This window comes from Hirsutella rhossiliensis (assembly GCF_020360975.1).
Source record: "Hirsutella rhossiliensis strain HR02 chromosome Unknown scaffold00014, whole genome shotgun sequence".
NCBI lineage: Eukaryota > Fungi > Ascomycota > Sordariomycetes > Hypocreales > Ophiocordycipitaceae > Hirsutella > Hirsutella rhossiliensis.
The window spans coordinates 264,011-290,377 of record NW_025408680.1 but is presented as its reverse complement, the minus strand read 5'-3'; the positions used below and the strand labels follow the sequence as shown (position 1 = coordinate 290,377).

Here is a 26,367-nt window from a genome sequence, read left to right as displayed (position 1 = left end):
TTGCAGCCAGCCCCGGGCAACGCAAATGCCATCATCATCCTTTCCTGAGGACAGACTCGTGACGGCGCGGAGACAGCTGAACGAAAAGGGAGGGCTCAAGGATGACCGTACCCCCTCTCGGTGCGGGGACGGCACAAGTCTTCCTATTCATCCTCTTCCATGCTCATAGCTTTGGCCCCTTGGACGTCTCGGGAAAGCTTCGCAGAGGACGTGGTCATGTTGGCATAGACCATCTTGTTCCTGGCCACCATCGGTGTCGACGGGTTTGCTTGGCGCATGGATCCGCCAACCATGCTGTCCATTGCTTGACCGGAAACACGCTCCGGACCGGCGGTAGAAGCGCCAACTGCCTCGCCGCGGGAAACAAGACGCCTCTCGCCGGTCGCCGCCTTGTTCATGGCCGAAAAGCCCATGCCAGTGTTTGCATGGCTATCCTGCTCGCTGCCCATCTGGGTCCTCTTATACTGCTTTTGCGACGCAGTGTTTCCATGGCTATTCTGCTCACTGCCCATCTGGGTCCTCTTGTACTGCTTTTGCGGCGCAAAGCCACCCTCCGTCATGTTCATCATGGTGCCCGATTCCTTGAGGAGCGCGGCATCGGCTACGTTCATGGCGGGAGCAGCAAGAGCAGTCCCGACGAGGGAGACGATGAGAGCGGTGGCGGCGGAGAACTTCATTGTCGCTGGAGTGGATTTTGATGTGAGCTGTGCTAGGGAGAAGGTTGATTCGTAGAGTGGTTGTTGGAAGCTAAGTGAGTATGGTAGTGAGTATCTGAGGATGAAGAGATTGGGTTGGAGAGAGCAAAGGGGCCTTGATATAGATGACGGCTCTGGAAGCCAAGTGCTGCATGTCGTCACGCCCGGTGGACCTCAGCCATCAATTCTAAGCAATTGTCTTGATGAATCTCCCCCAGAATCATTGAGGCTGAAGAGGTCAGAAATGAAGGCGCTGGGGAGGAAAGTGATTCCGCCCGGTGGTGGCTGCTTGCATAGTTGGCGACAGGTTGGAGATGCTCTTACTGAGGAAGTCCAACCTCTGGCGCTGCGACTCCAGATGCTAGCGTTCCAAGCCATAGCCCTCTTGTTGGCTCTCACCTTGCCCTGTCCAGACTTGAAGAGTAATCGGTAACCCTGTGAGCAGGATCACAGCAACTGTGTGCCGAGTTGGGCCGCGTAATCCGGACCACTCGAGCCTCTGTCATGAACGCCCGCCCGTGCCATTTGCTCAGTGATGGCTGCCCAAGAGTCAGGCGGCGAGACCGAGGATGATACGGAAATTACACATGAAGAACATGATGAACGGGATCCATGTCAGCCTTGCACTACGCACGCGAGGGTGTGTTGGCCGCCATCGCGCTGTCGACATGAATACTAATCGCCGTCGAGAAGCTGCAGAGGCCAAGTCTGGTAGGCTACAAGATATCCTCTCAGCCACTTACACCGCATGTCTTGCTCTGGGCACAAAATCTGGAACGGCCTCACCTGGAAGAGGAGAAACGTCCACATTCCTGCGGCTGCATCTTCCGCGAAGACTCGCAGCAACGGCACATGCAACGACAAGGCCAGCCAGGCATCGGCAAGGGGAAGCTGTAATCACCACGGCCAGACGCCCTCGCGCAGACAGCATTCAGGATGCCCCAGCATTCTCAGGGGCATGAGAGAGGAAGAAGCAGGCGGCTCGCTTGTAGAACGAGATAGATGGGTGTCTTCATTGTCGAATGCAGGCTGAGAGCGAGCAGACGTGAAGGCATCACCAAAGACGAGTCGTGGAAGGAGCGGCAGAATGGCGCAAGGGCAGCTGCCTTGCTGCCTAGCTGCGGCGTCATGAACTGACTCATCGCCATGCGTTGGCCGCGCCTCCCCAACCGCCAACCGAACAGTCCGGCATCGTGATGGAGCCCTCCATCCCTCGACTCGGCATGGAAGGCAACGCCTGCATCTCCAGCCTCCGCAACAAGCTCAGTGTTAGTATCTTGACGGCCTCCATATGGCTCCCCCTCCCGGTTAAACTGCTTCTCCTCCCTTCTTACCTTTTCCCTACGACGAATCTCCATTCCGCCCTCCCGATTGCAACAGCCTAGCATGCCGCCTTGTGCCACTTCCAGCCTCCTCCGACGCCGCCCTCTTGGCCCCATCGTCATCGTCGAGCACGCAAACGCTGCGAGCGCCCACTAGGTCGCCCTTCTCCTCCTCACCACTTCTCCTCTTCCGCTGCCGTCCAGCACGGCCCCCCTGTCCATGTCCTATAGCTATGGGTCAAGCTCCGGCATGGGCACAGGCTTCGCCGTCGGCCCGGGCTATAGCTATGCTGCCCTGACGTCCTCCATGGACCCCGGCGAAGCCCTCGATGCACCCGCTTCAGCCCGTCGCTCGTCGCACGGCGGCTCGGCGGCTGCCTGTCATGGCGCCCGCTCCGACAAGCGCAAGACGCCCTCGCCCCGACATCGCGCAGAGGCCGGCGGTCCGTCCTTCATCTACAAGAGTCTGGGAGCTGGCCTGACGCTCCCCCGCACAGCCATCACCAAGACGTCGCTACGGGCCAAGAACAGCGCCATGGAGACGCCCGCCAAGAAGGCTCACTCGGACCGCCACGTCCCAAACACCGGCTCAAAAGTGGCCAAGCAGCACTCAGCTACCAAGGAGCAGTGCAAGCCCAAACGAAGCCGGCAGGAAAAGAAATCGCACCGGATACGAAGCACGCCCAAGCAAAGCCGGGACGACGAAGCGGAGGCGTCCCGTCGGCGCAGTTTGAGCAGCCCCCGAGCCAAGAGCGCTGCTCGGCTGCGGCCGGCAGCAGCGGGCTTGAGACATGCCGTCTCGCGCAGGAGCAAGAAAAAGAACAAGACGGTGTTTGCGTGGGGATGCTTCGGAGCGTGATTACGCAGATGAAGGATAGTGGGAGTGCGACAAAGGGGTTCTGGTCTGCGCGGCAACGAGGCGTACTGGCGGGTATTCCAGTCCCGGCTCTGGAGACGTGACCAAGGACGACGTCTTCAATTGTATCGACTTGCTTTTATAAGTTTCCCCGTATCATTATTCTACCTAGACAAAGACACATGTCGAAACACGTGCCAGACCGGTGTGATGGGTGCCTGCACCGTAGCCAAGCCTTCGGATGCAACCCTCCCTCCGGATCGACGTACTTGAAGCCAAAGCCTGCTTCCGACCATGTGACATCTGATACGCCCACACGCCAAGAAAGTCGTTCGAGCCGGACGAGGAGGGTTGCATGAGCTTGACAAGCTCGGAGAGGGGAAAGGGGGCCGCCATCACCACATCACATGCCTGCGAACCTATCGTGATTTGACCAAATCAGGAGCTCCCTCCGGCACCCTCGTTCGCAGTGCTACGGGACTTTGGTTTCCCCTTTTCCCTGAGCAAGATTAGCCATGCAGGAGAAGAGGGGGGGGGGGGCAGTGAGAGAGAAGTGGGTGGCAAGCTCTTAAGCCGAGCAGTGCCATCTCCCTCACTCGTGTACAGAGCTCGTCCTCCTAGCAGCAAGGGAGAGCGCGTTCCCCGCCCCGAGTACGGAGTCCCGGTCCCTGCGCCGATCGCCCATCCGATCCGCCTGCCTCTCCCCGCATAGCCCCCTGGCTCCAAAAAGGCCCGAGGCCCCCGATCCATGCCGCTGCCCGTGATACAGCAGTTACACGAGGCGCGGAGAATTGATGCGTGCAAGGCCGGGCCGAGACATCTGTTCCGACGCCAGAAGTTATGGGCCTTTCTGCTCCCCTCCTTCGTTGCCGACCCAGCGACCTCGGTGGTACATGTACAGAGGCCTGGAGGTAACGACAGCACAGGCTCGTCAAGAGCTTCTGCTTATTCTAGTCCGTGTCCCGCTACGGTTCATAGTAGTCTGTGCGGAGTTTTATATGTTAGTCATGCATAGGTAGGCAGGTAGGTAGGCATGTTTCTCTTCAACGTTGAACGGGTACTTATGCACGTCAGACGGGACAAGAACAAGCTCTTGACTTACTGTGTATGCATCTGCCACAGTCCCTGGCTTTAGCACAGAGATCCCAAGCGTTGGCTTTCAGGCGCCCCCTTGTAATAATGAATCACACCTTTCGAGTTTCTCCACGGTCCATCATGGGACGCACCCTGAGGACATGCCGTGACCATCTCCGCCCAGCACGTCACCAGGGCTAGACCCGTTGTCGTTGCTCTCGGCCGAATAATCGTCTTTTCCCATTGACAGAAGGAAAACGTAGAGCCTGCAGTGTAAGGCCCCCCCAGATCGTACATGCGTGCTCCGTGGAGACGCTGACATTGCAGCGCAAGTCCCCGTCGTCCATTGGTCCGCGACTCTGCGCTCGGCGCTCTCCACCGGGCGCCGAAAGCGCGAGGCGACATGGCTTCGATTTCGTCCCTTGCCATTCTTCCCTTGACCTCATAATTATTCTTTTCGTGTGGTAATCCCAGCGCCGGCTTTTTCATCGCTCATAATCACATCACAAGAAAATGAAAACTTCATCCTCTCAATCATGCACTCTAAGAGGAGCTTGCTGTGCCCAGGATTGCTGCGCGAGCATCATCGGCCTCATTGTGCATCTATCCCGTGGCGGTCACTGCGCTGTCACTCTCACGGCGAGCCGGGTGGTGATCGTAGCATCCCAGTTGGCCCTCCGACACCGCTCTTGACATCTGCGGCGTTCCCGGGCAAGAAGCGTCATTGGAGTCAACACTCGTGATGCACTTGGGCGTGTCTTCGGCTGGGCCCATGGTACTGTCGCGCCACCAATAGTACATGGCGTCGCGCTGCCATCGCCAGAGATCCCGGATTCTCAGCGACCGGCTTGCGACAAACGTCGAGTGCAGGAGCTGCACATTGAGCGGCGACTGACGAAGCTGTTGAAGTAGCCATCTGTTGACCAAGTCTCCTCTGCCTCCCGCTTCGCCTCCTGGCGTTAGGTTGTCAATGGAGTACTCCTTGGCGGCCAGTCGTTGCCTCTCTTTGTTCTCGGCATTGTCCTGCGGGAGTCGAGCCGCGGCCCGGAGAGCCTGGAGCGACGTCAGCGGCTCCGGCTCAGCCAAGACATGGTCGGGCTGAGACAGAATCTCGGAAAAGACGGCATGGGCCAGAGACTTCTTCCTGGCGAGGATCGAAGCTTTGTCCTCCAGCTCCAGTTCCTCGAATCTGGTATGAGGATCCAATGCGTACGCCATCCGAAGCGACATGTGCTTCCTCATCACCTTCTTTGCCTCGCAAAGCTGCTTGAGGCTTTCGACCTGATTCTCAAGCCTCGAAACCTCGTCCTTCATCCTTGCCTCCTCCGCGGGAAACTCGGCAAAAAAGTCATCGGCTTCGGCCGTCGTCTTCTTGCCCGTAGACCATTTGAGCTTGGATTCGAATTCGTACTGTTCCTTGACGTAAAGCAGGTCCTGGTACTCCTCTTTTGCATTCTCGAGATCGCCGACGGCCGACGTCAGCTCAACGTAGAGCGGATGAAGGTCTTCTGATGGCTTGTCCGCGGATATTCCCCTCAACTCGTAGGGCACGTCGGAGGGTGGGCCCGACTCTGCTTCCGAAGGGGTCGCGCGATACGAGGCGGCGTGCTCCACCCTGCTTTGCCCGGCTGCCAGCAGACTGAAGAATCTCGTCTCCAAACCGTTAAGTTTCGTTTCCTCGTCGTCCACCATAAGCTCAAGAGCTTCATAGTCTGTCTCTCGGAAGTGGTGTTGGTCTCGCAAGTCTTGCATGGCTGCCATCCGGCTGTCGAGGACCTGGGCCGAGGTTGGCGGCAGGCCCCACGGGTTGACGAGTACGGGCCGGATGACGCTCATGAATGCGTTGTCCGCTTCGTCTTGGCGTCGGCGGAGGATTCTGAGCTCCTGCCGCATCTTGGCCATCTGTTGTTTGATGTCGCCCACTTTGGCTCTTTTCTCTTTGAGCTGCTGCCATAGCAGCTGCACTTCGGCGTACGAAGAGACATCGGAGACGACGGAAGCCTCGTCGTCCGCTGAACTTCGCTGCTCCGACGTTGTGGTCGAGCCCGTAGCTCTCAATGGAGTCCTCGCAGGGCTCCGAGCCTTTTCGTACTGAGAAACCCACGTTGTGATGCGGTTCGTGGCCAGAGACCTGCTCCGCGGTGCCGACGAACGGCAAGTCGGAGGAGCTGGAAATTGGGGCGGGAATATGCGAGTATTTCGATAGGCAATGGGATCCTCCTCCGATGAGGAAGCGGAACTGGACGACATGGCGCGGGCGGGACGAGAGAGCGAGAAGGTCGATGGTTCAGACTCAAAGTTCCGCATTTGCTGCGTAGCACGTCTGGTGGGACGACCTTTGAGGTAGATTTGGCTTGGAGCCTGAACGGGCTCGTCACTGGCATGAAGCGCGGAATGGCTAGGGGGGAAATGTAGTGTTTTTGACCGGTGAGGCTTCTGTGACACACTCGACCAAGTATTGTTCATTTTTGTCTGTCCCTGCGTCATGCTGGCGGAAGGCGGCGCTGATGGGACGGGTCTAGTCTGCGATTGTCTCCCATCGCGGAGGGACTCGGGGCGGAGGACTAGAGGGAGATGGGGGGGAGGAGGCTGAGGCGACGGTCGACTCGAGTTGGGTCTTTGTTGAGGCCGACGAGCATCAATGCCAAGCAGGACGAATCCGGGTGGCGGAAGCTGACCCGGAGCCGCGTTGGGAGGAGTCGAGGAAGAATCTGGCGCTGATCGGCTTGAACAGTGAGTCGGCAGCGGCGAAGGTAGAGGTGCCGGAGGGGGGGGCAGCACGGCAACGGGACGAGCAACAGACGGAGCCGAGTTTCTCGAGGGCGGAGGAGGATGGAGATGCGGATCGGGCGTTGCGACTCGACTGGAAGTGTCGCTGCTGGCAAGGCGCCATCGGTCGCTCCCCTTCATGTCGGCTCTAGCACGGGACAAGGCGCTGGCAGCCGAGTCGAGGGTGTCGGTGGCTGTCTTGTCGTCGCCGGGGGGCACATGGACGGGATGCAGCTGCGCAGCATGAGGCCGAGGTGCCAGGCTGGCCGGGCTGCAGACGGCGGTTTCCATGGGCTGAGCCGCAATGCTGCTTGCTGTCACACAGGGCAGGGAGTGCGTGCATCAACGACACGCGGCGGCCATGTCTTGGAACCAAGAAAGGCATTCGAGCCTGGCGTGTCGTCCAACAGACACGTTCATTCCGCCCGCTGGCTTTCCTTTTTGGCAGGCCCACGAGCAGCTGAGAAGCCTCGGGTAGAGTACAGGCTGGCTTCAGGTGTCAAGGGGAGACGACGGTGGCAGCTCTCGTTCAAGGTGGTGGACAGCCGGGATGCGTCGCAGCGTTGTTGTCTAATTTCCTTGGCCTGTAGGAGAGTGCCTTTCACTGCCGCTGCCAGGCCGTGAGTGAAGGGGGACCCACAGACGTCAGCCCTGTGCTGCCACGGCCAGCGGTGTCTCGCACAGTACCACCCGACCCGCGTCTGGGTGGCATGGAAGCTCGCATGCAAGCACTGTACCGTGCCTGAGGGCACTGTGCAGCCTGCAGCCGCGTAGAGGCGGACGTCTTCCCCGGGGCTTCAGGGGTGCCAACCCGACGAGCCCCAGGTCAGACAGACGCTTGCCCAGGTACATATAGTACTTACTTGGGTAGGCCAGCGAGCGAATTCTGCTCACCGCGGCATAATTACGGCACATTATTACCATATTCCATCATTGCCGAAACAAGAAGTGGCAGGATCAAAGACAGAAACAACAATTGCAGCCGTCCACGTAACTTAGCGTTTCAAGTTTACCGTGGCTTACAGACAGTGCGCACAGTACGAATCCAGACCACCTCGAGAGGGGGCACGAGGACGGCAGTAGGGGGGGGGCAGTTCTGCGGCATCCATGCCATGATAGGAAAAATCGCGACGCAAGCCGTCCTCCGGCACACATCTGCCACGAATAGCGACCGCCAGATGGATTACACACGCACAAGTGTCATGGGCTCTCCATCCATGTCTCGCCCACCATGGCTTTGTCCGACGATGCAGGCGGGACGAAAACTCTCGTGTCCGGCCGCTGTGGACTGGAACCAACGGTCCTGTCCCAGAACTGCAGACAAATGCGGTCTACGAAGGGAAAAGAGAGGGAAAAGAGAGGATGAGGATGCCAACATGGAGGGGGAAATGACACCCTCCACCACAACCCAGCACCACCACCCAGCACCACCACCCAGCACCACCACCCAGCACCACCACCTTCGCTCTCCGTCGTTTGCCCTCAGCCGCGCCACTTCACAGGCGCGACGGCTGCCTGACGAATGCTGTGCGACATAGCTCTCCTTAGCCACCTATCACGCCTGGCGCGGGCCGTCGGTTGCAGGCTCCATCCTGGACAAGTCGACGTTGGTACTTGACGCGGACGGCCATTCCTCCACCCATCCATCTCCTGTCAACCCACTCGCGGGCCGCGACCCTGCAGCCCAGCTCCCCGTCGCCAACCAACCCCAAGGCGTCCAAGTGAGAGAGAAGGCAGAGAGGCCCCGGTCTCCCCCAATCTAGCCATACGACGGTACTTGCACTACATGACTGTACTGTACACGCAGCCATGGCGAGGCATCAGGCTCTTCCGACCCGGTCTGGCTCCCCTCTCTCGGCGCTTCTGCTTTGCTCTCCTGTTGAGCCGCATGGCCTTGGTCACCTACAAGAACCCCTCACGGCCGTCCTCTCCCGATCAGCTCCGCTCGTCCTTGCCGCCCCGTCTTTCTCCCCCCTTCATCCACTTGCTCCATCCTCCTCTCCTCTCCCAACCTCAGCCTGGCGTCAGTCTCCGTCGCCCGACCCGACCCGGCCCGGCCCGCCCGCCTGAGTGGTGCTCGTGTGGCGGCTCTTCGGCCGGCATCGCAGGCTCTGGGCGTGGCCAGCCCAGCGCAAGATGCCACCATGCACAAGCACAAGCATAAATCAAAGTCGCATCCCTGGGGCCCCTGGTCTGAATGGGCTTTGGACGAGAGTCGCGGCCGCTGGTATCGCGTTCGCCAGGATATCAACGGTTCGCGCACTCTTCCGCGCCACACAGCTCGTGCTCACGCCAATTGCAGGAAAAGTCGAGTACGACTGGGATAACCGCCAGACCCCGCGAGAAGTAGAGGAGCTTACAGAAGACTTTCGAAACCTCTCCCCCGGCTCCTCTTACGACGCTCAGGGTACGTCAAGTCAGCCTGCAAGCTCGGCCGGCTCTTCACACCGCCACGTCCCCATGTCCTCTCATTTGCCGGCGCGCGCAGACGATTCACGACTACGAACTAAAACGCAACTTTTTCTAGCCGAAGAGTACACAGTCTCGAGCAGTTCCAAGGACAAGTCCAAGTCGAGCAAATCCAAGGCCAAGGGGAAAACCCCCGACGATGCCCTTCGAAACCCCTATGGCGCCCCGGCGGCTGGGGCCGGAGCTGGATATGCCACCTTTGACGAGTCACAGTGTAGGGCGAGTCCCCAGCTTGGAGTCCTGTCTCAGCTGACATCTTCTTTGCACAAAGACGGCTATGACCAATCTTCGGGCAACTACTACGGACATTCATCCTCAGGTGCGATCCCCGGGCGAACGCATCACCATTCGGAAAGCTCACCGTCGTCTAGATCCTCGAGCATCGACATCTTATTCTGGCAACACTTCGGGCTATACCAGTAAGCGATTCCCCATCTACACGCGCGTTGGCGCAGGCTGTGATGTCTTCGTCCCTAACCACTTGCGTCCGCTAATCCGAGTGCACAGCGGCCGGTCAGGGCCCAAGCCGCGAGCCCGGTGACGCCGAACTGCAGGCAGCGGCCAGTCGAGCCATGTACTACGGCGATGCCCCGAGCGGCGAGGAATCGTCCGCGGCGGCATATGGTTTGAATGACCCATCACGGCCTTTGTGATGCTGGCTGACCGATTGTAGGTGCATACTACGAGGAAGAGGACGAAGGTCCACCCACACCCAAGGCTCGCATCACCGCCGATGAGGAGATCCTGGACGAACTGGACCCTCGTGCGTATCCCGGAATCTACTGTGTCAACCATCACTTGGCTGACAGTCATCATCAGGCTACAGAGTCGAGCACTCGAGCAAGTTCCAGCCGGGCGAGGTGGGTAGAGCCTTCCTGTGGTCTTGACAGCCACTCAACTGATTACATTGGCATCCAGATCTTCAAGGTCCATTGGTCTGAGCCGCAAGGATCTGGCAACGAGCATGCCCCAAGCGTCTCGGGCAGGCAGGAAATCCAGAACCGATTCGGAACAAAATTCTTTGTCGGCTTCCGGCGGTTCATCGTGATTGCAAACGACCTCGGGCACAGCACTTGCGTGTAAGCCTGCCGAAGCCATTGCCGTGACTGGGACAGACTTTACTGACCACAGGCTAGCCCCATCCTCACGTACGGCGGCAAAGGCTGCAAAAAGAGGGGCGTCAAGCCAGTAAAGCATGGAGTGATCCATGAGCGTGGCCACAAAGCCCGTTTGCTCGACGGAGAGCCAAAGCTGGGCTTTGCGCCCGTTCGCGTCGAGATGACGGAGGAGGGCGAGAAGCTGTCCAAGGAGTCGCGCGTCAACTACTCCAAGCTGGTGACTGTCGAGCACAACGTCAAGGTCTTCTTCATCGGATCCGTCGTGGCCAGTGACTGGGACCTAGTGCAGGAGGCGGTGAACCGATGCTGGAATGAGAAGAACCACCACAAAAGGAGGTCCAAGTGAGCTGGAATAATGCTCCGGGACCATGCATGACCAGACGTTTTTCTTTATCCAACCAGATGCCCTTGGTCAGCCAGAGCGACATCGAAACTCTCATACGTTAGTCCGACAAAGGAACAGAAGTCTAGCCCCGAGGCGCAGGCAGGTCTCGGTGGATCTTTTCCAGGAAGACAGCCGAGACGGGTCTTGGATAGGCCCCTTGCACACTCGGGGGTGAACGGGTGGGCATCTACGAAGCACCTTCGTAAGGAAGGCAGAGCGCACAAAGATGTTGATGGCCGGGGCGCTCTCAGCGGGTTGACACTTTTGGTATCGTGTTATTTGCAGCCCGTGGCCACGCAGGCACCAAAGCAGACTGATGAGCGGCAAAAAAAGGACAAGGGCACATTGACTGACAGAGCAGGCCGCCTAGGACGGCAGAGAGCGGCGGTTTCTTTCCCCCAACCCATTTAATTGAGCTTTACTATTAGCCCAGACCGAATCTCTATTTAGTCAATAAGACACGTACGGGGCCCTTTGATACTGTGACAAGCTCTGCCGCTCGCGAGGCCACGCCAAAAAAAATTGGGACATGTCGATATACACATACGGGTTGTTGACCAAATACATGCCTTGTTTGGCCCTCGGCAGATAGTGACACTCAAGACTTTTTCTGATTTCACGTTCCGATCGCTTCAAGTCGTCGTGTTAAGGATGCCAAGCTTAAGCTGCTACTCGCACAGCTCGGCGAAGAGTAGAGAATCAAGTCCAGCTCACGGGCACCAACCTAGGGCAGACAAGGCGATATTGGCGCCTCGATCGTCGAGAATCGAATACACTCGACACACGGGCAAAAAGCGGTCAGTGTTTGCCCGAGTCGGCGTCGTCGGCATCGGCGTGAAGGCATCATGGAGTGAAGATGAAGAGAGAGGTCTTTGGGAAGAAGAGCAGGGGGCGTGTCGGGGTTGGTTGGGCGATAAAGACACTCCCTCTCAAATAGACGGAACCTCGGCAAGGGCGGGGTGGCGCTGTACCGGCGCCGAGGCGGTTCGGTCTTTGGCCCGGACTTCCACTGCTTCCGCGACTTGCTCCCTCTCCATTGATGACCCAAGCCTACGCTCCTCATACCGCATATCCTCTCGGGCAATCAACTCTCAAATCACCGCCGTCGAGCTTTAGTACCTACGCGCGACCGATATTGCCCAAGAATTGCAGTGCTGCCCGTACTGCGTCGCGTCGTCCAGAGTCCAGACCTGCTTCGAGGCGCATATCGAACCATGGCCGAGGCGCAGCTCAACAACTTCCCCTCGCTCTTTTCTCTCCGGGGCAAGGTTGCCGTCGTCACGGGCGGCTCCCGCGGTCTTGGCCTACACGCCGCCTCTGCGTACGCCATCGCGCATCTGTCCTCATCGACAAGGAGCGCTCTGTGCTGACATTGCTCCCCCTCCCCCCGCAATAGCTTCCTCCAAGCCGGCGCCTCGACCGTCTTCATCTCGTCGCGCAAGGCCGCCGCCTGCGACGCCGCCTGCAAGGCCCTCAACGCCCTGCCCAACCTGGCCCCCGGCGCGCGCGCCATCCCCGTGCCCGCCGACTCGGCGACCCCCCAGGGCGTGCGGCACTTGCTCGCCGAGGTCAAGAAGCACACGGACAAGGTCGACATCTTGCTCGCCAACGCGGGCGCTACCTGGGGAGCCGAGTTCGACAAGCACCCTGACGAGGCCTTTGCCAAAGTCATGAACCTCAACGTCCGCGCCGTCTTCAACACGGTCCGCGACTTTGCCCCCTTGCTCGAGGAGGCGGCGCGGCAGGGCGGCGCCGACGGCGAGCCCAGCCGCGTCATCATCACGGCCAGCGTCGCCGGTCTCGGCATCGGCACCATCGGGCCGCAGGGCACGTACGGCTACTCGGCCAGCAAGGCCGCCGTCATCCATCTCGGCCGTAACCTGGCCGTCGAGCTGGGCCCGCGGCGCATCACCGTCAACTCCATCTGCCCGGGCTTCTTCCCCAGCAAAATGTCAAACGGACTGCTCGACATGGCCGGCGGCGCAGACGTGATTGCGGAGGGTAACCCCATGGGCCGCCTGGGCCGCCCCGAGGACATTGCCGGCGCCGTTGTCTACCTGGCCAGCAGGGCAGGCTCCCACGTCAACGGCGAGGCCATCGCCATTGATGGCGGGGCCGTGTGGGCTCGTGGCGAGTTGATGCGCGGCGGCGACTCGAAGCTCTAATTGCCAAATCCATGCCGTCGACCCTTCGTCCAACGGACACGGCGCCGTGGGACTGTGGGTGTGTACAAGCACTGCATCGTGTTCCCCTGTGTGTTGACGGGGTCTAGACTCTTTCGGCAGGCTGGTCCTGGTCATCTAGAACAAATAAGTAAAGAATTCCATATGCTGTTAATGCTATGCTCAAACGATACGTCTCCCGTCACCCAAACTGGGCCAAGTCCTCGCCATCTACCGCTTGCGCGCCAAGCCCAGGACTGTCCTCATGGTGTTTCCTCCGCGGCCGTCTGCGAAGATTTATCCGTAGTCTTCTTCCTGGCTTCCTCCTTGGGTTTTTCGACCTTGCGCGCCAACCAAATGTTCGCGCGGTACACCGTGTGGAGCATGCTCTTATCGTCTCGGATATACGGCGCCTCGTGGCCCGTCTCGTGCGACTCGATCTTGAACCCAAGCGTTTCCACCAGCGCTATGGTCTCGTCCTCGCACAGCTCAAAGCTGCCCGGATCGGCGATGCCCGACGAGTTTTTCGGGTCATGCTGGCCGTCGCCGTCGTCGTCGAGGCCGTGGTTGCCGGGCGGAAGGTTTTCAAAGTGCCACAGCAGCGGCCCGACGTTTATGAGGACGCCGCCTGGCCGGAGACAGTGCCAGATGGCCTCAAGGTACCGGATCAGGTTGGGCGCCGTGTCGAGGAAGAAAACGCTGGCAACGGCGTCGTAGGCCTCCTCGTGCTCGTCGTCGGCGTACAGGCACAGAAAGTCGGACGCGCTCATGGACATGGAGCCGGCTGCAGGGGTGTTGGCGAGGACGGTGGCGGGATGGATGTCCGGCACCTTGTATCCGCAAAGGTGGTTCTCCCGCGAGAGGTGGTTGGAGAAGGAGTGTACCCAGGGGTAGATGGTGTGGGACTCAGCACCGGCGCAGTCGTTGAGAATGTACGACGACGCCAGGAGCTGGTGATAGGATATCTCGTTTCCCTCCGTCGCGAAGCCTTTCAGAGCCAGGTCGAAAACCAGTCTTCCCAGGCCCGCACCTGGGACCAAAACCTTTAGGCGATCGCTCTGCGGCCGCTTTTCCCTCTCTCGCTCCATAAAGGATACGACAGGCCCGTAGCACGCATCCCTCTCCGCCTCTCCCTCGGCCGACCAGTCACGGAAGAACTGCCGGATGGTGCTTCTGGCCTTGTCAATGTCGGAGTACTTGGCGACACCCTGCCACTCTTGCGGCATGGCGGGTTCTGGCTCGCCGGATGCCGGGGCTATGGAACTAAAGGCGCGGAGGCCGGAGTTCAGAATGGCGCGGCCTAGCTCGGCATTGGAGTCGATGGCGTTGTCGGCCCTTTCCAGCGTCTCAAGATAGCTAAAGGGCGGTTCCGCAAGGAGCTTCCAATGGGCTTGCGGCAGGGCATAGAACGACTGTCGCCGGATGTGGGTGACGTTGAAATGTGTGACTTTGGCGTACTGGCTGTGGCGAGCATTGTCAGCCTGGATTCGCAGGAGATGTGACGTTGAAGCCTTTGCCACGGTCATCCAGACTCGCTTTCGCCGATGACTTTCACTCTCTCGCACAGCAATTGGGCAGCCGACACTCACCGGAAAGAGTCCAGGGCAGAGAAAATGACTCTGACTTCTTCCGGATCCTGGGTCCCCTCGTCAACGTTACCCCAGGCCGTCTCATCGGCAACGGCCGACTCTGGATGAAGGTTCATGGCGATTGGTCATGAGCTGGGCCTCGACATTGATGCCAATCAGGCGAGGAGCGGCGACAACCCGATCTTGTGACATTCGTCGCTGTTTTTATACCGCAGTCAGGCTTCGAGTGTCGTGGAATCGCCCAAGTCTCACTTTTTGTTCTCCCGGTGAGCGCGAGGTTCCTTTGTCGACGGACCTTAGACGTGCACTTGCGGGAGGCTCCCTCGGCAATGTCCAATCAGGAAAGGCGGTGGAGAGCCGGCGGGCCAATCATGTGATTTGGGCTCGCTTCGGAACAAGCGCCCGCTACGCCGATGCATGTACTTGTACCTCTGAAGCTTTCGAAGCTTGGATGCTTGCACGGCCGGACATATCATCAGATCACGATGGCGTCGGCTCCAACAATGGTCGACTCCGCTTCTAGCGAGCCCGTGCAGCTGTCGATTCCCCTGCCTCGATCGCTAGACACGCGCATCTACCTGCGCTTGTCGACGCACACAAAGGCCGTCGTCCTGTCTCTCACAACGGCGTCTCAGGACGAGCTCGCGGCATCAAAAGCCATGGGCTCCTTTGTCTACGCACTGCCCAACGTCGGTGCCGCCGCCACTCGGCTCTCGTCCAAGGCACGTCTCCAAACTAACCTTGCCACAGCGCTTCGACGCCCAGCAGCCGCTGTCAACCACCCTCTTCCCCCATGAGCCAACGGTGGAATTCACCACTCGCCTGGCCAAGCTCATTGCTCGGCGCACGCAGCTGCCGGCATACGTGACCAACTCTATGAGCTTTGCCGATGCGGGTATGGGCGGCACAGTCGAAGAGGAGATGGAGGCCTTTCGCAGTATTGTTGACGTTGTGCTCATGCGGCTAAGAGGCAGTCATGCCGGTTCTGGGACAGCGACTGAGGGTGCCAAATCATGAGCTTTCGCAACCTGACGGAAGCGCGAGGGGGGGAGAAGATGACGTATCCTACAGCCATGCTCGCCTCGCTTAGGGCTGCCCCTACCCATGGTCAATCGAGCAGGCCGACTGTTCTTACAGGGTCGTTCCCGTGGAGAATGCGAGCATCCGGCCGCGGTGCCACTCGAGGCGGGTTTGGGCGTGATTGGACTGTATGACTCGTCTCAGGAAGAACGCGAAATGTCGTTATTGCATGCCGCATCATGTTATAGGCGTGGCATGACAAACAAGGCATCTGCCGCGGATACCTAGACAGGAAGGCTTTCTTGTTTCTGCTGAAGCTCCATCTTCCACCATCTGTAGCGCCAAGGGGCTCCGCCCCTGGCCTGTCAGCGCTCGAGCGGTGGACCTAGCGCGTCACCTCGAGCTTGAACGAGCCGTCGACGAGGAGCAAAGGAATGACCTGACATTTTGCTTGGATGGGGGGCACGCGGTAATAAGCATTCTCGCTGGCACAATGCGGTACAGTGTATGCTTTGTACCCGTCTCTGAGAGCGCGGCAAAACGGAGACGGCCGAGGGAGCGGAGAATGATGCTATTCCGGAGGCTGAAAACGGTGAGCCAGGCAAGAGGTTGAATAGCTTGAAACTGTGCACCAAGCTGCCGTCTCTGCAGCAAGCCCTTGCAGATAATTCAAGTGCTTCGACAATAAGACGTCGATTGTTCGTTCCGCTGGACCAGCTCCTCGTCAAAGGGCACCTACAAAATTAATACGTAAGGGGGAGCCAAGCGAAAAAAAAAACGTTGCCCTGGCCTAAGCCTACCAGGGAAACGGGTCTTCTCCCCCCGCCCCGCCGAGCCTTGGTGCCAGCAAGCGCCGGGTTATCGTTATCGCACCCCGCCGCTGGTGTCGTGGTCCTGTCTGGCTGCTCCCCGCCAAACCCGCACAGAGGCTGTTCAACCCTCCCGCAAACGCCCGCCATCACGCCTCTCTCCTTGTGCAGATTTGGTGTCAACCCTCTCTGCCCGGCGACCGCCCCGGCCCTCGCCATCCATTAATCGAGCCCCAAGTCGCCGCCCGCGCGACAAGCTTGGATACCGAGCCAGCCAGCCAGACAGACAGACCCTGACGCTCCACATCACTGGGGCCCCGCGACCAACGAGCCCCGACTCCAGGCACAGGTCTCGTACCCGCGCCCAGCGCCCGTCGCATCCTGCTCTCTCGCTGACTTGTGGTGCCTCTAGACTGGTCTTGCCGGAGCTCATGTCATAGAGCAGACAGCTGCGCCGCCCACCTCCGTCTCGCGCCTCGCCCTCGCTCGACTTGCCCGCAGCCATGTCTTGGCAGCCCGCCCCCGAGTCGCTGAGGCAGCTCGCCGCATGCCTCAAGGACTCCTTGAGTGGCTTCGACAAGAACGCTCAGAAGCAGGCGGAGCAGGTGGGTGCTCTTTCGTGACCCAGTCTCCCCCTCAACCTCACGTGCTCATCCCCCTTTGCAGATGCTCCAGCAGGCAAAGAACTCGCCCGACATCAACAACTACCTTGCCTACATCTTCTCCAGCTCTCAACCTCCCGATGGCCTGCAATGCACCGAGCAGGACTACCATCTCGCCCGCTCGGCCGCTGGCATCATGATCAAGAACAACGTCAGGTCCGATTGGAAGTCCATACCCGAGTCGAGTCTGCAGCTCGTCAAGCTCGCCGTTCCCCTCGGCCTGCAGGACAAGAACTCCCAGATCCGCAATTTTGCCGGAAACATCGCCACAGAGGTCATCAAAAGGGGTGGCCTTCTCACCTGGCCTGACTTGCTCCCGCAGCTGCTCGACATGGTGGGTAACACGAGCGGGCAAGTCACCAACGAAGCTCAGGAGGGAGCCATGTCTGCCATGGCCAAGATATGCGAGGACAACGCCAAGATGCTCATGAGAGAAGTCAATGGCCAACGACCCCTGAATTTCGTCCTGCCCCATTTTATTGCCGCAACCAAGAGCCCCCTGCCCAAGGTCCGCGTCGGCGCTCTCACGGCCATCAACGTCTTCACCCCACGCGAGTCGCAGGCCATGCTCAACTCGGTCGACGACCTACTGCAGCATCTCTTTGTTCTTTCAGGCGACGAAAACCCCGACGTGCGCCGACAAGTGTGCCGAGCCTTTGTGCATCTCGTCGAGACCCGGCCCGACAAGCTGCAGCCCCACATCGCGGGTCTCGTCGACTACATCGTCTGCCAGCAGAAGAGCGAAGACGAGGACCTGGCTTGCGAGGCCGCCGAGTTCTGGTTGGCTATAGGAGAGCACGAGAATCTATGGAAGGCCCTGCGGCCCTACCTCAACAACATCATCCCCGTCCTGCTCCGATGCATGGTCTACAGTGCCGAGGAAATTGCCCTCCTGGGTGGTCTTTCAGATGATGAGGAGGAGGAAGATCGCCAGGAGGACATCAAACCAGCCTTTGCCAAGAAGAATCTCAAAAGGACGGCCAACGGTGAGGGATCTGCATCGGCCGACCAGCCCAAGAACGGCGACGCGTACGAAAAGCTCAACGAAATGGATGAGGGGCTCGAGGAAGGCGAGGTCGAAGATGAGTACGACGACGGCGACGATGCGAACCCTGACGAGCGATGGACAGTCCGCAAATGCTCGGCCGCGGCCCTCGACGTCTTTGCTCGCGACTTCCAAGGCGCCGTGTTCGAGGCCATCTTCCCCTATCTGTCCCAAAATCTCAAGCACGAAGAGTGGCCGTATCGAGAGGCTGCCGTGCTGGCCCTTGGCGCGGTGGCAGAAGGGTGCATGGACGTTGTTGTCCCTCACCTACCCGAGCTCGTCCCTTACCTGATTTCGCTGCTCGAGGACCAGGAACCGATTGTCAGGCAGATTACCTGCTGGACGCTGGGCCGTTACTCGTCGTGGGCGGCGAACCTGGCTGATCAGAGCCAAAAAGAACAGTACTTTGTGCCCCTGATGGACGGCATACTGCGCAAGATGCTCGATAAGAACAAAAAGGTGCAGGAGGCCGGCGCGTCGGCGTTTGCCAACATCGAGGAAAAGGCCGGCAAGCACCTGGAGCCATACTGCGGTCCCATCATTCAACAGTTTGTCCGATGCTTCGCCAAATACAAGGACCGCAACATGTATATCCTCTACGACTGCGTCCAGACCCTTGCGGAGCGCATTGGTCCGTTGCTCGCGACACCCGAGTTGGCGAACCAGCTGATGCCAGCTCTGATCACACGCTACAACGCCGTCTCTGACCAGTCCCGCGAGGTCTTCCCGCTGCTGGAATGCCTGTCCTACGTCGCGCTGGCCCTGAGCCACTCATTCGCTCCTTACGCTCCGCCCATATTCATGAGATGCGTCAACATTATCCACATGAATCTCGAGCAGAGCCTAGCTGCTGCCGGCAACGTGACTCTGGACCAGCCCGACAAAGACTTCCTCATCACGAGCCTCGACCTCCTGAGCGCCGTCGTACAGGCCTTGGAAGACGAGAAGTCGGCCGAGCTGGTCAAGAACTCACCCCACCCCTTCTTTGAGCTGCTGGGCTTCTGCATGGAGGACCCTACCGACGAGGTTCGGCAGTCGGCGTACGCCCTGCTCGGTGACTGCGCCAAGTACGTGTTCCCGCAGCTGCAACAGCACCTCCCCACAATGGTCCCGATTCTGCTCAAGCAACTCGACATGGACAACGTCTTGGACGAAGAGATGGACAGCGGATTTGGCGTCGTCAACAACGCCTGCTGGTCCGCGGGCGAGGTTGCCATGCAGCACGGTAAAGGCATGACGCAGTGGGCGCCGGAGCTGCTCCAGCAGTTTGTGGAGATCATGAGCAACCCTCGGGTGCCCAAAGGCCTCAGCGAGAATGCCGCCATTGCGCTGGGCAGGCTTGGCCTGCACTCTGCCGATGCGCTGGCACCCGCCTTGCCCACGTTCGCAGAAGACTTCCTGAACGCGATGCAGGAAGTAGACCCGTCCGAGGAGAAGGCCACTGCGTTCAAGGGATTTTCAATAGTGGTGGGCCAGAATCCTCAGGCGATGGAAAAGGTCTTGATGGACTATTTTGTGTCCATTGCGCAGTACCAGGACATGAACCTGCGGAATCCGATCAAGCAAGAGCTGCATGAAGTTTTTCAAAGCGTGAGCATAACCATGGCCCTGTCGATGACTTTGTTTCTTGTTGCTAACGCATGTCCCTTGTACAGGTGCTCAACGTTTACAAGCAGATGATTCCACAGTTTCACGAGTTTATCAGCCAGATGCAGCCTCGGGACCAGCAGAACCTCAAGAACAACTATTCCATCTGAGCTAGATGAGGATTTTGACTGGCTCAAGATGCCTTGTTGCATTAGTACTTTGAGCAGGGCAAAGGCATTCAAGCTCAACCCGGGAGCATGGTTGATGGGTGATATATGCAGACTTGTTTTAACAAGTGCCTATCGGAAGGCACGGGATAGACTGCTTTCCTTTTCGTCACGGCTCATGCGAGGTGGTGCACAAACGGTGCAGGGTGCGATCAAAAACAGCTCAATCGGAGGAGCAGAACATGCGATGGAGACGCGATGAGACGCGATGGCAAGCCGGCATGGAGGAGTATGGGTCATGAGGGAACAAGTGGGACAGTGGCGGGAGGAACCGCATTTCAAGGACGCAATATCCGACGATGGACGGGTGAGAGTACGGGCGGGGGAGGGCCGTGGATGTTTATGTGGCATCGGAAGTGGCCATCGAAGTGATATCAACACGAGGTGCGTTGTTGGGGGCTTACGCTTGCTTTCCCTCGCCTAGTGCAGATGTAAATGGGTGAGAAGGTAGATAGACACTGAACGACAATATCAAAGCGAGTTGACCGCAATAGGCGCCTACGTGTTGAGCTTGTCAACGGGTTTTCCACAGATGACTCGGACAATGGCCGGAAAGGGGCAGACTTACGGTGGGGAGAAGTGCGAACTGCACGCCGTTCATCGCTTGAATTTGAGGCAAGCTATTTATATATCACCTGTTTGTGAGAATGCCCATTATCGTCGTGGGCACCAGAGGTCTTACGCCCGAACCCCTGGCCGACTGAAGCCCTATTGTTTCACTCGACCGTATCCGACTACCGATGTTCGAATGGAGGCCCTTTGATGTATGTGACATCGATTTTGTCTTTTCACAGCAAGAATCAACGCTCACGGACTCGGTCTTGATGAAGGTTTCCCGAAGCGCTGTTCCTAGCTCGGACCATTGTCCTACCCTGAACAGTGTCCGTATTCGAGTCCAAGTTTCTCGGAACCATCGATTTTGTCATTGATTTCCATAAGGAGGATGGATGCTAAAGAACTCGGGCTGGAGAAGGATCCCTTGAAACTTGAATCTCAACTTGGGCTAGGACGGGCCTATCTTGATCAACAGAGCTACTGACTCTCCCTTGTGTTCTATCTCTACGCCCTGCTTTACTGAGAGGCTCAGTACGAGCACCGTGACAGCCGCCGCCGTCGAGTACTGCTACATGCAGCCCCTGTTCGGACGTTCAACGCCTCATGCTACACCGCGGTTCTCGGCCAGAGGAAACGGCGATTTCTTCGGCAACGGCATGACAGAATCGTCGGTTCCTATTCCTTGACTTTGGATATTCCATGTCAGTGTGGCTTTGCAACCACGTGTCCCCTGAAGATTATTTCTTTTCTTGACTCGAGTCGGATCACGGCAAGTCCATCCATGCCAGGGTAAAAACGCATCAATTTCGTTTCCAACCATCACAGCCCCTTTTTGACAACGCTAGAGGGGAGAGGACTGCGGAGTTTTACTCGCCGGGGACCGCTCCGGGGCAACCTGTGAGGCCATTGAGCAAATTGAACTACACCTGAGTCGATTGGCGAATGGCATACTTGGGAGGCAGGCAGAGGCCGAGCGTGTCATGATTTTTCGACACTAGCCCCTCGAGATGCGTCGGCGAATAGGCTCTTGGCAGGTTTTTTTTCAAGCAGGAACAGGGGGCGGTGGGAAGAGACACATTGGGTATTCATGGCCGAGTCGCATACACGATGACGAGGCGAATACTCCCCGACGCTGCATTCTGCATGAACAACAGTTCACGACGACGACGACTTACACCTTCTGCTTCTATCATTGGTGCATTATGGCACTTGATACGGTGCGTTTGCTTGCCGAATGCCGGCCGCCTTGCCATCACGAGTTTCTGTCCGGGTCTGCCTTGCCTATATGTGAGATCGCCATGGATAAGTGCGACAAGTGAGGACCTGGGGAACTGGAAAAGGGGCTAAATTAATAGGGGCATTATTACCCCAAAAAATACCGTACAGGCAGAGAAACACGCTCAAGGCATGCACTGCGACGAGGTGCTTGGACAGTGCCGGCGCGCGTGCATGGTCGGTGGGCCCCGGCGAGCCTTCTCGGCCTGCCATCCGGCTGTTCGATTTCGAGCCCGTCGATGATATCGGGTTGCTATCGAGTCGCCGTCACAATATACTCCGAGTGCCCTGTCCCTCCATGATAGCCGACTGGTGCCTGGGTTGAGCGAAGCAGGGACTGCGGCGGGTGATGCGACGAAGACCGAACCCCAGCCCGCCCCTGACACGTCGACCCTCGGAGCCTGTCACTCTGGCGGTGGATCTATCTACATACATCTGTACATACATACATACATGCATCCATGCGTGTGCTCTTGGCCGGCTAAGCGAGCCTGGGGTCTAAGCTCGGCGTATGCTGAATTGGGAAATGGGACACTTGCTGCCGCGAGCAAAACCCTGAATGGCCTGACGGGCCGGCATTCTTGTCACCGGGGAGATTGCCTGGCTCCCTGATGCATAGATGGTCGCTGCTATGCCATCGACACCCTTCCTCCTCGACGATGCAGAATCACGGGAACCACCCCCGGAGTGCTTGCCGGCCGTAGAGTGACGACACTCACTCATTCTGGCTCACGATGAAACCCAGCGGAGCTATTATCCCGAAGTACATTAGAAAAGGACAGGGAAGAGCAGCATGCGTGCTGGACGAGATCGACTGCTGCACATCCTACATTGCATGATGCATCCACCAGGGCCGAAGGGGAAGAGGGGGGAGAGGGGGGCAGTCAATCGAGAGTTAGTGACGGAGGGGAATGCATTGCGGTAGACGTTCTCGGTGCGGTTTCCTTGAATACCGTGTGTGGATGGGCGAGGACTGGAACGGAGCGCGAAGCCTGTCATACAATCAACGAGCTCACAGAATACATCCGACCGCACAAGATGGCCATGTGGCATCAAGACTGTGTTTCTTGTACAGGGCACGAGGCAGGCGAGGGGCCAGGCTTTCGCTATGCCATATAGAACGACTCGGTCATGATCTTAGGATAGGGGGGGCACGATGCAGGGGAGACACGGCAGCCTTGCTGTGGGTGCGAGATTCGAAAAAGCCTTGGCTTCCCATGGCCCTCTCGGCCGGTGTCTGCTCCAAGAGACTGGATATGATTATTTCACGTCCCGTCGGGCTTTTGTCCTGATGTACGGAGTATGCCTAGTTCTTTGCCTGCAGCTTGGTGCCGTCAGTATACTACAACAGCATGCATTCGATAGTGGATGCCGTCCTTGCATGTGTTCAGGAACTTCAGGTCCAGGAAACGAGTCAGCCCGGGAAGTGGGGAAAGCAAGGAGTGACGTGAAGGAAGCCAGCGCAGAGAGCACGGGTTTGTGCAAGACCGCGGGAGAGGCTGCCTTGTCCTTTGCCAAGCAGCTGATGGCGGCCACGATGACCAGCCCGCCAGCACCAAGTCACCTGGTCCGACGACGTCGCCAAGCCGTTGGTGCGAGAAAGACTGATGGGTTGAAGCCAATCAAAGGGGCGGAGACGAGATGCCAGTGTCTATATATAGAACCCCGGCTGCGGCGCGGCTGTTGCTGCGGGCCTCTGTTCGGCAACTCGGCTCCACGAGCACCTGGGCCGATGTATTTTCTTTTTGCGACCCTTTTTATAGCGAGTGTGTGTGTGTGTCTTGGCTTGCTTGGTCGGCATCACGTCATGGTGGGCTCCTTCGCGCATATTCGTGGTTGCATGTGCCCACGACATCCCTACACTGACACATATATGGGCCGTAATAACCACACACCTATATAACGGCCTGGTAATCACACATCCACAACGTACAGGGCTGGCGGGCAAGTGTGCACCACCAAGTCCACACCTACGCCTGGATTTCCAACTGCCTGGGCTCGAGCCACGGCTCCTACTAGGTTGATCCTGGGCAAAGGCCTGACCGGGCCCTGCACAACGGCGAGGGCGAGCATAAAAGTGGCAGAGAGAGCGAGGCAGGGGGGGTGAGCGGGCAGGTATAAGCTTTCCCCAGCAGTGCCCTTTTCGGCTTGGCTACGAGCAAGGAAGGGCATAGCATAGTGCGGGTGTTGGTATAGAAGACAGCAAAGAGTAGAAGAAGCAAAACCCAGCCCGCCAATGATGTGATTCGCCCAAGGACTCGGCGTAATGCCGGCCGATATAGTCTACCGTGCCAGTGCGGAGCGTCACACAACGCGGCGCGACTGAGGCAAGGAAGCGCGGGTCATGTTGGAGCCGCCCTCTCTGCGATATGGTGAGAGAGAGAGAGAGTCTGTCGATGCTCCACTCGCTATTTCTCCAATGCCAACCTACTCTCCATCCCCGCGGGGACCAGCACACTGAGGGTTATTCATGCGTAGCAAAGCAGGTGAGCAGGCGGCAAGGACGAAGCTCAGTATAGGCTTAGTTAATTCATAGCCAATATCGACGGGGAAAAGGGGTCGAGTCGACCATGGGGTCCAAGATCGAGGCATTAATCAATCAATTTAATCAATCAATCAAAGATCACAACATGTAAACGTGACTCTTGGCGTCGATAGTGTTGCTCCGTTACCCCTGTTTGCTCAACCATCAGTGCCAAGAGCACACTGTCGTCGACGAGGAGAAGCGCCAGGGGGCCGACATGCCAAGCGAAGCAGAGACTTTTGCGAGTCCAAGCAAGGAGGAGGCCGTCGATGGGCATCCCTTGAGCAGACGTGGCTGTGGGCACGGCGTCGGTGGTATCAGGACAATTTTACGCATGTTGTACGTCCCTGGGTGCCTTGTCTCACAAGCTCACCGCTCTGCTCTCCTTGGACCGCGGCGTAGGACGAAGGCGTTTCTTTGATGTACACGGCACTTTATCTCGCAAGACCAGCCCTGTTATGGATGGGGCTGGACGGGGATCACCGGCAGGCGGCGTGGTCACGAGAGCGGTAGAGGCGGAGAGAGAACCAGTGCACTGGACTGGACGAACTGCTACTTGGCACCAGTGGAGAGAGGAGAAGGGAAACCCCTGGTGGTTGATTCGTTGCGGCCTTTGAGATGGGAAAGATGCAACGAGCGGGACCACTCCACGGCCGGCTGGTGATGGCCCGTCACACCACAGTGGGCATGCCGTGTCCCTCTTACAAGCACGGCATACCATGGGCGGGCGGAGGGAGGTATTTCGTTTGGCCGGGTCAGGGACACATCGGCCAGCCCGTTGCGTCGCGCTTGATGGCACGAGATGCATACTCGATGGGCAGACATGGCGTGCGCGCCCGCTCCGTTGTCGGCATCGACAGGCCACGACGGCGGCCCCAGGGAGATCTCTGCTGGCCTGGTCCTGGCCCATCCGGCCCGTCCAGCTTGCCATGGGCGTTCCCTTACCCCGAGCGCCCAGGCGCCATGTGGGCTGCTGCCAACTGCCGAGATGCCACTTAGACGCAACGTGAAGTCTAGCGAGGAGGGAGAGATAACAAGGAAAGTTCCATAGAGGCAGGGAATGGGCTAGGAGATTTAACGCGAAGCCGACGCCGTTCCGCCGGCTTCTACGATGGAGCAAGAGCTTTCCTGGTGTTGCGGCAGGGCCCGTGAGCTCCCGCTGCTCCGTGGCAGCACGATGACTCCTGTCCGGAAGCGTAGTCCGAGGCTCGGTAGATCGTATGCCGAAGCATAGACGGGCGAGCAAGGATGATCCCTCTGGACCCTGGAGAGGTCTTGGGACCGCACTTGGGTACCGGCCCCATACCTCTCTGGCCCTCGGCTTTCTCCATTATGCTACTTTTTCTTAGCTTTGAATATGGGGTGAGATGGAGCGGGCGCGAGGTAGCGTCGTGTACGAGCCGGGCCCTGTTCCCCCATTGCTGGTGTAAGTGGCAAGTCACGCAGTTTGCAGCACGAGGCTTCCAACCAAAGCCATGTACGTGCTTTTCGATGCCTGACAGATACCCAAGGGCAGCGTCGGAACGTTGGAATGGTGTGGTGGGCGAGAGGAGGAGAGCACGCGGCTGAGATGAGACAAGAATCTACCACAGGCTCATGTGCCGTGTCTCCAGCACCACATGTGCAATCGGCGTGTGTGTCGAGCATCCGCCTTCGGTTCGCTGGACGCCTGCAGCCATACATGTAGGTAATATGTCGGTTGTGTCTGCTGTATTACATACGTGGGCAGCTGTGTATGTCGGCGGCAGAGGCGACTCGGGCTGAAGCGGCGGCGATGGAACGTTGTATTTTTTTTTTTTTTTTAGTTCCTGTTCCCTCTTACTCTCTCTGTCTCTCTCTCTCTCTCGCTCTCTCTCTCCCTTGCAGCTGGACGAGTGTCCCGCGCCTGTCTTCTCCTCCATTCGTGTCTGGCCGTCAGCATGGGCCGTGCCAAGGGGCTTGCGCGCGCGGTGGCTGGCGGCGGTGGAGGACGTTGTGTGGGATTGGCTGGCTGGCACACATGGGGAGAAAAGCTTATATTCGTATCCGGCTCCCCTTTTACACCGTTTAATCATTCTTCCCTTCTTCTCGTTGCTTTCTCGGCCCAGCGCCGACGTCAGCGGTCGACGGCCCAGCGGCATGCATGCATCCCATGCTGTATGTACGCTGCGTCTCTCTCGCACCCTCTCTCGCACCCTCTCTCGCACCCTCTCTCGCACCCTCTCTTCCCTCGTCCCCTTTTCCG

General features: G+C 58.5%; 8 protein-coding genes across 8 annotated transcripts; 5 read left to right on the top strand and 3 right to left on the bottom strand.

Moving 5' to 3' along the window:
• Positions 1–143: 143 nt before the first annotated feature.
• Positions 144–677, bottom strand: HRG_09884 (uncharacterized protein; the record flags this gene model as incomplete). Its single annotated transcript, XM_044868355.1, has 1 exon — positions 144–677. One exon carries the CDS (start codon positions 675–677, stop codon positions 144–146), a length of 534 nt encoding a protein of 177 aa, XP_044716352.1.
• A 1,560-nt stretch (positions 678–2,237) lies between these two features.
• On the top strand, positions 2,238–2,876 carry HRG_09883 (uncharacterized protein; the record flags this gene model as incomplete). Its single annotated transcript, XM_044868354.1, has 1 exon — positions 2,238–2,876. The coding sequence occupies one exon, from the start codon at positions 2,238–2,240 to the stop codon at positions 2,874–2,876; it is 639 nt and encodes a 212-aa protein (XP_044716351.1).
• Positions 2,877–4,550: 1,674 nt separating this feature from the next.
• HRG_09882 (uncharacterized protein) lies at positions 4,551–6,197 on the bottom strand (the record flags this gene model as incomplete). The annotated part of the gene is made up of 2 exons (XM_044868353.1): positions 4,551–5,969; positions 6,018–6,197. 2 exons carry the CDS (start codon positions 6,195–6,197, stop codon positions 4,551–4,553), a joined length of 1,599 nt encoding a protein of 532 aa, XP_044716350.1.
• Positions 6,198–8,860: 2,663 nt separating this feature from the next.
• On the top strand, positions 8,861–10,649 carry HRG_09881 (uncharacterized protein; the record flags this gene model as incomplete). The annotated part of the gene is made up of 10 exons (XM_044868352.1): positions 8,861–8,969; positions 9,019–9,123; positions 9,244–9,399; positions 9,457–9,504; positions 9,557–9,604; positions 9,693–9,809; positions 9,859–9,948; positions 10,005–10,045; positions 10,104–10,264; positions 10,322–10,649. The coding sequence occupies 10 exons, from the start codon at positions 8,861–8,863 to the stop codon at positions 10,647–10,649; spliced, it is 1,203 nt and encodes a 400-aa protein (XP_044716349.1).
• A 1,253-nt stretch (positions 10,650–11,902) lies between these two features.
• Positions 11,903–12,853, top strand: HRG_09880 (enoyl-(Acyl carrier protein) reductase domain-containing protein; the record flags this gene model as incomplete). The annotated part of the gene is made up of 2 exons (XM_044868351.1): positions 11,903–12,009; positions 12,085–12,853. The coding sequence occupies 2 exons, from the start codon at positions 11,903–11,905 to the stop codon at positions 12,851–12,853; spliced, it is 876 nt and encodes a 291-aa protein (XP_044716348.1).
• A 260-nt stretch (positions 12,854–13,113) lies between these two features.
• On the bottom strand, positions 13,114–14,555 carry HRG_09879 (uncharacterized protein; the record flags this gene model as incomplete). Its single annotated transcript, XM_044868350.1, has 3 exons — positions 13,114–13,838; positions 13,881–14,311; positions 14,440–14,555. 3 exons carry the CDS (start codon positions 14,553–14,555, stop codon positions 13,114–13,116), a joined length of 1,272 nt encoding a protein of 423 aa, XP_044716347.1.
• Positions 14,556–14,942: 387 nt separating this feature from the next.
• HRG_09878 (proteasome assembly chaperone 4 domain-containing protein) lies at positions 14,943–15,456 on the top strand (the record flags this gene model as incomplete). Its single annotated transcript, XM_044868349.1, has 2 exons — positions 14,943–15,128; positions 15,190–15,456. 2 exons carry the CDS (start codon positions 14,943–14,945, stop codon positions 15,454–15,456), a joined length of 453 nt encoding a protein of 150 aa, XP_044716346.1.
• A 1,315-nt stretch (positions 15,457–16,771) lies between these two features.
• Positions 16,772–19,732, top strand: HRG_09877 (importin subunit beta-2; the record flags this gene model as incomplete). Its single annotated transcript, XM_044868348.1, has 4 exons — positions 16,772–16,873; positions 16,935–18,217; positions 18,302–19,565; positions 19,631–19,732. 4 exons carry the CDS (start codon positions 16,772–16,774, stop codon positions 19,730–19,732), a joined length of 2,751 nt encoding a protein of 916 aa, XP_044716345.1.
• Positions 19,733–26,367: the final 6,635 nt, after the last annotated feature.